General features: G+C 35.1%; 1 protein-coding gene across 1 annotated transcript; it reads right to left on the reverse strand.

Annotated features, from left to right (window-relative positions):
* Positions 1 to 1,264: 1,264 nt before the first annotated feature.
* Positions 1,265 to 6,413, reverse strand: LOC127085702 (glycosyltransferase-like KOBITO 1). The gene is made up of 11 exons (XM_051026198.1): positions 5,906 to 6,413; positions 4,899 to 5,048; positions 4,611 to 4,663; positions 4,056 to 4,164; positions 3,827 to 3,961; positions 3,647 to 3,691; positions 3,267 to 3,454; positions 3,039 to 3,180; positions 2,703 to 2,749; positions 2,515 to 2,602; positions 1,265 to 1,809 (listed from the first exon to the last, which is right to left on the reverse strand). Exons 1-11 carry the CDS (start codon positions 6,248 to 6,250, stop codon positions 1,525 to 1,527), a joined length of 1,587 nt encoding a protein of 528 aa, XP_050882155.1. The 5' UTR covers positions 6,251 to 6,413; the 3' UTR covers positions 1,265 to 1,524.
* Between the last annotated feature and the right edge of the window lie 3,920 nt (positions 6,414 to 10,333).

The raw sequence follows: 10,333 nt of genomic DNA on the forward strand, positions 1-10,333 counted from the left end.
CCATCGTCTCATAACATCCAACTGCTCCTTCTCATCAATCAATTACTTTTGCCAATTTTTTCAAATTTTCTTATCTTTTTATGTTTTGATTTTTAGTTTTAGGATACATTAGTTGTTTTAGGTACATTAGGTAATAGAGTAAACGAAATTGATAGGCTATTAGAACATACATTGAGGTTTTTTGGGCCTGTTAGGGAAGAAATAGTGTATTTTGTGGGATTTGTGATTTTCTCCGGACATGTTGCTTATATTTATCTCTGATTATAACGCATGTGCAATGACTGAAGGCAACACTGGACATATTAGGCTCGGGTGTGTGTACCAAACTGCGTCGGTACGACATGAGGGTCACATCGAAGACCACGGGGCCACGAGTTATAACTCGTTTGATGTTGCATCTACTTCGCAACCCCAATCGTCTGGTTCTCGTAGCCGACTCTCTCGGACATCTCAGACATATGATGCAACAGAACCTGAGATTTTTGAGGGTCATGTTGACCCTGAAGCCCAGGAGGATGCCCCATTAAAGAGTTATCAACGAGAGTCATTTGATACCTCCTTACTTTATAATTATGCAGATCATCATAGAAAGATATATTTCTTTTCTTTTGTAATCGATATGTTATCAACTAATTAAACTCATATTGATACTTATATTTTCTTTTTACATGAGTGTGATTATTTGGAACAAATTAATCACAACAAAAAGATACTGGAGTTGTTATCCTCTATTTCGGTCTTACCGATTTATAATAAACCACGACATGGTCTTACCGGTTTATATTCTTCTACGTACCTGATCATAAACCACGACATGTAGGCGACTTCTCGTCCACTTGTAAATTCTTACCGTGATAATTTAAAATCTCCAAAACACATTCTAAGTCAAGATTCTAATGAGAAGAAAGTGTGATTTTAATAAAAGTGATATTGAAATCTAAACTTTACATAAATACCTTCTCTTCTTTAAATCTCCCAATTTTGGAGGAAGATAAACTTAGCTCATTTTATTTTCTTCCTTATCCCTTCTATTCTTTCTCAAACCAACCAGATCTTAAAAATTTTCTGGGGAGAGATCAGTTCACAAGTGAAGATTATGTGTTGTTAAGATATTGCTGACAATTGTCCCAGAGTTCTATAACACACCAGAAGAATGATCCATTTCTTCATTCCAACCAATTCCATCCCTATAATAAGTGTTTTGGAGATGAAACTGAACCATAAGCAACAACTAACTATGCTGAGTCAAACCTTATGACACTCATTAGGTTCTTATAAAAAATTTATTTAAGACTATCAAAGTTGTTTAATAGTTTCATACATTAGTACAAGTGTCATAATATATAATCAATAACATGTGATAGAAAATACTATTATCCTATCAACAAATATTGTGGAAAAAAAAGAAGCACAAAATAGAATTCAATGGTAGCAAGCACTCTATACAAAAAAATGACAAAAACAAGATATAACATATCAACCTATGGAGTATGGAAGGAGAAGAAAGGATGGTCCTGAAATTGATCATGAATATGAAGTGAGATGACTATCTTCTACTGCTCCTGGAGGAGACTCCGGCGGTACGGCCGATTCTTGAAATACAGAAGATTCAAGATCCAGAATCCTCCTTGCAGTTGCTTGAGATTCTTTGATTCTTCCAACCTTTCTTGATGGGTGGGATATAGAGGCAACAGCTCTTGTTGAATTGCTACTGTCAATTGAATGCAAGAACTTGTCTTTGGAAAGTATTGGCGCCGATGCAATAACGGAACTGAATACTCCGGATTCCCTCAAACTCTGTATTATGACCTGAAGACAAGTTCATCGAGAAATGTAAAATATGTAGAAATAGAAATATTTTCAAGATATCAAATGTTCTCACTGGCTCTATCTCTAACCTATGAAGTACAGAAACATCTAAGAGTAGGCGTGTTGCAGTGTCCGATACGTGTCGGTGTCCAACACTTGTATGAAACTCGTACGACGCGTGTCGAAAAAATCAGACGAATGTCCTCAAAAAAATTGATTCTTTTCTTTACTTTAACACTCTTTGAATCAGTGTCCAACACCCACATGTACAACACACTTTTGTCAGAGTCCACATACTTCGTAGTCTCTAACACACTTTTGTCAGAGTCCATACTTCGTAGTCTCTAACACACTTTTGTTTATCGCAACTCACAGAGAATAGCAATTTGTTCAAATTCCGCATTCAATATAGCAGTGCTATAGCGCCGCTATGTCCTCTATATTTGACAATATTTTGCACTTTGTTCAAATTTAGCTATATTATAGCTCTATAACGTCACCATTTAACAGGTACTCGAACAAGCTGAAGTCATTGGTACAACTTTTACTTCATGAAAGGTGTTAGTTAGTATCTTGTTTGTTTCCATGCCGTTACGTGTATATATAGAGGCTTTTGTATCGCATAACACCGTATAAATAATATTTTCAGTTTACTGATGTTATTAACCTTGCTTTTCATTTTTGTCTTCATAACTTATCACTTACCATAGGAGCGTATATGCGGGTTAATATTCCTTTCCTCAACAGTTTGATCTTCAGTTCTTTATCACCCCACACAACATGCTCATTATACCTGGAACGAGAAAAAAGACCGAATGTTTCTCGAAGATCGATAAAATAGTTGTTAAAATATGTAGGAGATTTTAAATGAATATTAATTGAAGTTAGCATACCACTTCAACATTTCTTCTTCAGTTGCTGTTGAAGCAATGATGAATGCCTGAAATTGATGATAAGGTCCACTTAGCACAAAAAAAGCAATGATGAATGCGTAGAATCGAAAAGGTTTACTTATCATCAATGACGGCCTATCGGCGAAAAATATTTTCAAACATATAGTAAACGCTTGTGTAGCGCCGAGCCAACACTTCAAATTGAAGATGTGTCTCGTGTCTGACACCGACACATGTTTGGAATACATTGAATCATCTCCGGTGTGTACGTGTCAGTGTCGTGCCTAGTATATGTGTAAGTGCTTCACAAGTTGTGAATACAATGAATTAGCTTACAGATCTGTCAAATTCCAACATGAAGCATCTTTTGACATCTTCTTTTGTAGGTTTGCAACCGCAACGATCACGTCTAGAAGTTAAATCGGAGAATTTAGCATATGTGTAATGTAAAACAGCAGCTTCTTCCAATTTGATTTCACTGTCATAATTCAGAAGAATTATCATGATACTAATTAAGAAGATCATGGACACAAAAATGTTGTATATATTGATGATGTGTTATACTTTGGGGTTTTCATATAATTGTGCCATCTGTGTGCACCGTTAGGCCGAAGGTGATCTTGTACACGTGCAACTGATTTTCCGTTTCCGTAAGTCAAGAAATAGTTTGGATTTCCGCGCACAGAATCTTTGTATGTGCCGAAGTATGTGTCCTTTGGAAGATGGTCGTAATTCTTCTTGAACATCGTTACCTGAATTGACACATCGAGAGAGAAAGAGAGGAGTAGAATTGTCAATAACAAAACATGCAAACTTTATATCAGAAACGCCGAAAAATTCTGCAGACATTCTACAAATCCGGTCAAACACAAGCATGCATGCACAAAAAAGACCAACTCAAATTGTGTTTATAAGTTGCACACTTTAAAGCTTTCGTGACTTACCTCACTAAAGGGTTCTTTGACATCGTCTTTCTCAACACTGCTTTCCTAAAAAAAGAAGACTGATAGCATTAGTTACAAAACTGAAGCTAATATAGCCATTTCTCGTCCACTTTCACGAGTTATAAAAAAATATCAAGAAATTTAAAAAAATATATAAAAAAAATTGAAGATTCTACTCACATAATTTGGAAATATGACCATATCAACATTTCCCGGAACATCAAGAAGCAGTTGCCTTAAAGAATACTCACGAGCACCAGCCGGGTGTATTAATTCGTCTGTATCAAGATGAAGAATCCAGTCCATACCAGCATCCTGATGTTACAGCAGGCCCGAAATTTGAGGTGATCAACAAAATTAAGCAGAAAAAATAAAATGAGAATCTGTGCAATAAAACAATTCTCCATACCCTTGCCATAACAATAGCGATCTCCATGTTGAGGGATTGCTTTACAAAAAGTTCATAATTGCATGGCTTATAAAAGAAACTTGCCAGCCATGTCTCATTCCAAATACGGCTGATGCAACCAACAATATAAATAATCAGTACGAGAAAATATCTCTCGCAGAAACTAAGAAATTACAATTAGAATAGCATTACATATATGTATCCCGAATAAGGAAACGAAATAAAATCTTATGGCAATGAGCTTGAACACGGGCAATAAAAGAAGCAGAAATGTGAATAATTAGAAGCTTTAGAACACTCAGGGCCGTCTTAGAGGCCATATTTAACCACATTTTAACAGTGACAGATTTTACGAGAGTCCTATTTATGTATGGTTTAACCGTGACAAATTTTGGACCCTGTGCGATAGCTCGCCTTGCACGCCCTCAAAGACGGCTATGAGAACACTATATTTTCAAACAGAGAAACTCTAGAGAACACTATTATAACCATTGAAAATTGCAAAATAAATTCAAAAGGATCAAAGTTTGTAAGTAAATGGTAAAAGTGATTAACCTCATAGCTTGATGTTCTTCCAGCTGCTTTGTTCTATATATAACCTTTACACCCTAGTTAAATAACATAAATCAAATTAGAATAATAACATTAGGGAAGATAAATGAGGAATCTGAAAAAAATCAAAAGAATTGAATCTCGATAGTAAGAACACTGAAATTTATTGTTCAACTCACTTTTAGACTAACGTATCCAAACATAAATCAATTTAGCTTAAACTAACTTTTAACTAAAATCAATTTTTGCCACCACCGAACCAAACACACACTGAGTTTTGTTTTTACTTACAGGAATTGATTCCAAGACCTTTGATACTTCAGGAGAAGCAGCCTTCCCCTCCACAAAGAGAAAAAAGTTAGTAACTCCGATGACTTTATGATAAAACATCCACGGAAGAATCTGCTCAAGCCCTGCTGATGTACTAGTCGTAACACAGATCTGCAAGTCGGGTATAAAATACGGATCAACCCAATAAAAAGTAGTAATACTTAATAAAATCAATAAAAAAATGAAGTCAATCGAGTACTCGAATTAAAAATGAAGGGTGTATAAAATAGCTTAAACATAAGAACAATAACATATTCTTAGAAACAATCTTCAACAAAAATATATCAAAATTAACTCAGCTTGCAGAAACCATCAAACACATGTCACACAAATCCAATAAAATAAAGCACAGATCACATGAACTCAAACTCCAGTATTAAATTCAAATAACATAATTTACTCGAAGTTCAACACAGCTAAGTCTAAATCTTAAACCAAAATTACTAAGATTCGAAACTTTAGGTAAAAAAGGACATTTTGCTAATCAAATAGCTAAAAAAGAACAGCAACATTAACAATGCTTTCCAAACAACCTTCATTATCTTCGTCAACTAATCACCACTAAAATTTCTACATCAACCCCATTTACAACCACAGATCATAGAAAACCAATAAAACATAGATCACATGAACTCAAACTCCAATACTAATAACATAATTAACTCAAAGTTCAACTCAGGTAAGACTAAAATTACTATAAACTTGGAAAAGATAGTTAATAAAACACACTTCACTAATCAAATCAGCAACAAAAACAATATCTTCAGAACCAACCTTGATTATCCTCATCTATTAATCACCAACAAAATTCCTATATCAAGTATCAACTCAATTTATAAACACAGATCATAGCACAATTGATTGAAAAGGTAAAAATAAATCCAAACCCCACAATGAAGCTGAAAAAACAACAAAAAATAGGCACAACCCACGTTATAAAGAAAAGAAAAGAAGCAAAAAAAACAAACCTTTGGGGTAAGAGAATCACCAAAGTCAAGTTTCCAGTTATGGTAATAAGGGAAAGAAGGTGAAGAAGAGCGACCAAGGTTAAGACAATCAGAAGAACGGGAGGTTGAATGAGGGAGAGGGGAAAGAAGGGAAGATTCCATGCCGGGAAAATTATGGGAGCCGTGAGGGGACAAAAGGGTCGATGGATCGGTGATGCCGCCACGCCATTGAAGGATGAATGCTATGGTAGCTAAGGAAACGGGGAGGAGGGTGAGGAGGAGGAGGATCTTTGAGTTGAAAGAGTGGGATGAAGAGGAGGAGGATGGGGTTGAACGGAGTGGAGTGTGGAGGTTGGTGATTGGCATGGTGACGGTGGTGGTGGAAGATGGGATGGAAGTAACCACCAAATCGGGTTACACACGCAACAGCAACAACTCCTCTGTTATGAGACAGTGAGGAGAGTAACAACGAATCATGGAGTCACATGTCTCATATGTTCTTGTAATTAAGTATTATAATTTTTAAATGTTGAATGTATTTTTTGTCATAGAAATGAATTTGAATGTAGTATGATTTTTTATAATAAGATGAATTTGTATTTTATTTTATTTTTAAGAATCTTAAGAAAGTAAATTGGATAGAATTTGTTGTCTTATCTTATGTAAGGGAGATAAATTATAAAATTATATCATTCCATATATCAATAGTTTTCGTTATTGTTCCGTTCGGAAATCAGAAATGGATGCAGTTGAAGAATGGATGATTTTGAATAATGTTGTTCATCTCTTTCACGGCAATGCGGGATGGACTTGCATGGTTAGCACTTCAACATTCAAGTTAGATCAAGATTCAAGATGAGTGTAGTGAAAAGTGGAGATCGAAGAATGTACCTTGCTATTTACGTGTGAACTTATTTTATACCTTGCGTCAAGTGGATTGGATTTGAGATTAGTTGGGCCTTAACCATTTGGGTCTTTGACCGACTCAAAACAATTCCCCAAGGCTTTATCGGGCATAAAAGGAGTCGGGAAAGTCTTAAATGATATTGGTCAGTCCCCAAAATGGTGTCCAATGTGAAATAGAACTGAAATGCCTAAAATCAATTAAAAAAGTAATGGGGAACGGGCGCATTAAATGCAATCCCATCATTGAAACGTTATGTACAGGTGTTGATGCGACAAGTTAGGGCGTGGTGTGGTTTATAGTGTACTCGAATGTGCTCGAGTTTGCGTGTATCCACAAGGGAAAACCTAGTCGTTGATCTTGTGACTTCTTTTCCTAATTGGTTTGAATTCTTCAGTTGCAGCTATCTATAAATACAAGGAGTTAAGAGTTTGAAAAGTTTATGTGATTCTTAGCATTCAAACTTACAGTCATTTTCTCAAAAAAGGTATTTGTTTCTTCTTCTATGAGAATATTAATAGAAGCAATCTCCAGTGCCTTACTCAAAGTCTTTGTCTTTTACCTCTTCCTCTGCTTCATTAATGTCACATAACCATGTATCGTCCTAAATTCAAGTTGTTATCTTTAGCATTTCCTATTTTCTAATCAGGATAAGTGATAGTACGGTTGACCTAATGAGCAATTATGAAGGTGAAATTCCGTCTGCCTCTATAATGGGGACATCCCTTGATTCTCATCCCCCTCCCCTTCGTCGCAATCACCTAGAACCATATATTATACATTTATCTGACGATTCTGACTCAGAAAGGGTGTCTGGGAATTCCTTGGAGGAATGAACTTCTTCTTTTGGCTCATTAGAAACCCTTTTATCAAATATTGGTAAAGAAGTTAATAGCGTCAGGGTCCTTATGCCCCCTCCCATCTTAATATGGGAGGAGATTCAAGCCAAGCAACATAGGAGAGAACGCGTTAAGGATTATATTCAACTTCGCCTAAGGACCGATAATTCTAAGCCCAATGACGTTGAAGTGAAGAATTGCTCAGATCTTCGAGACCGGTCGGACGCAGCAAAGCATGACTAGGTGGATGCAAAAGTAGTGGGTATTCCATCTGTTTTGAGCATGGAGGTTGCCATAGATGCCGCTGGAATCTTGGTTGGTAATCCCTAGAATGGTTGGTTCTTCTAGTGGGGTGATGGGTTGTATCCGTAAGTATACGGAGTCTATCAGAGTAATACAAAAGGTTGTCGAACCATAAAGATCTAACAATCAATCTATCATTTTCTATTGCTACGGTGTTTACCTAATACGATCTGAACAAGTATTTGAATGAGAAAAATAAAATAATAAATTTGAATGAATTCAGAGATGTAATACTGGAATGCGACTCTAATTGACCAATGATACTCTTATTACTTCTAAACTGAACTACCTCTGGGACAATATTTTCTTCCTTTGAAAAAGAATTAATTAAAAGGGAATTGTCACTCTCACGTATTTGGAACCGGATTTTACCCTCTACTTTATATATTCGCTCTCACGTACCTGGTGCATTTGTGTTAAAGAGGAAAAAACTTTTCTTGGAAATTATATTATTTTACTTAGTTAAAAAGTGGTTTGGGTTGAAAAACTTGACTTTAAAGGGTTTCCGTCTTTTGCTCGGTCAACCGGATCTTAAATCTATAAACGCGTCCGAAAACAGTTTTAAAATCACTTTCTAGAAATATCAAACATTCCTAATCAATCAATAAAGTGATTTCGCATTATTTATTAGTTAAAAACTTAACAATTTAGTCTTTAGTACCATATGGCTTTCGATCTTACCCGGTGTATTTACGGTCCTACTTTCGTATTAACCGAATCAAAATTTATAATAGAGAATTGAAATAAAACTAAAACAATCCCAAGAGTATTTCTAAAGGGGTAACATATAGATTACCGTTGAATCAACCGTTCTAAAATTCCAACACTATTAATTTAGCTAAACATATTCATGATAAACAAAGAAACATGCAGTTGAAACTTGGAATTAAATGTATTAGGCATAACAATTAAGATTAAAGCATGCAATAGGTAAATTAAACTTGTAAATTAAAGTAAGACAAGAACCTGCAATTAATAAAAATATAATGACTCAATGTAGAAAGCAAAGCTTGAAATAGATAGATTTTGCAAAGTAAGACAAATAAAATTGCATATAAAGGAACAAATGATACAATAAAAATTGCTTAATTATAAAAAAAACCTGCTCCAATGGAGACTTGAATCTGGTACAAAAATAAATCAATGAAAAACTTGAATGCAAAAAAATGTTGGCAAGATTAACTGCTACAAAGTCAATGCTTCAAACTTAATACAAGAATAAGTGCAATAACCCCCTGATGTGAAGAGTTAAAGCTTTCAAATGGTGAATTATATGGCTTATGTTGCACTAAGCTTGGATGTCTTTCAATATGAGTCTAAACAAGTATTTATAGTGTTCCAAGACCATAGAAAATGGAGTCAAATGAATTGGGTTCGTGTGAGAAAAAGTGGGAAGAAGTGGTAGACCATGTAACACCCCTTTTTCTACCCCAAAATACTTAACATATAATCAGAGTAAATAAGCACGCATATAAACAAAAGGGAGTCACATCGACATTTTCAAAAACTAAAAGCTTTCAAAAACCAAACATCATTCATCATCAATATACAATATACCTGGTCATTTAAAATAACACATTTCACCTATCATGAATATTCAAGCATATGCGTTCGCAGCGGAAAATAATGAATACTCATGCATTTCATAAAATGATTCATGTCCCATACCATGATCATCTCTCAATAATCTCTTCAAGATAAACTAAAACCATATCCAGAATATTTGGCACTACGGCCTCTCAAACAGCAATTGCAAATAAACATGTTCATAAGTAATAACATAATACTTATCCAAATAGGATACGAGTTCAATACTACTAATCTACCCTGTGTTACATGACCAGAGCATTATAGACTACCTAGTCAAAACACAACAAGACTAGCCTCCGAATCTAATCCTTGCGCGAATCACCACTATCTCCAGTACCCGAGCGATATCGCGATAGAACATCATTCCAACAGAAGGGTGAGAATTCAAATCATTATGAAGAAGTATAATAAAGCACAATTATTAAATCAACAATTAAAGGAATTCATCACACTTCATATAACCATGTAAATAATATTAACCAACATTTATTTCACATGTTTCAAGCACACACAAAAACTCAAGGATTGTAATATTCAAATCCAATATTATATTCCCAAAAATACACATAACTACAATTATCACATAATCACATACTTTGCCAAGTTATGTATCCAAACATCATCAAATTCAATTACCATATCTCATACACACATCACAATCATAATAATGCATACACTCAATTATCACATAACTCTAATGCGACTCAATGCAAGACATGTGACTCTATGCATGTGACTCTATGCATGTGGTACCGCAATGTGAACCCAACGTTTCACCGCTTTCCGATTCAATATCTAGAATCCAAGCCACGC

Source organism: Lathyrus oleraceus, chromosome 5 (assembly GCF_024323335.1).
Source record: "Lathyrus oleraceus cultivar Zhongwan6 chromosome 5, CAAS_Psat_ZW6_1.0, whole genome shotgun sequence".
In the NCBI taxonomy this organism is placed as follows: Eukaryota; Viridiplantae; Streptophyta; class Magnoliopsida; order Fabales; family Fabaceae; genus Lathyrus; species Lathyrus oleraceus.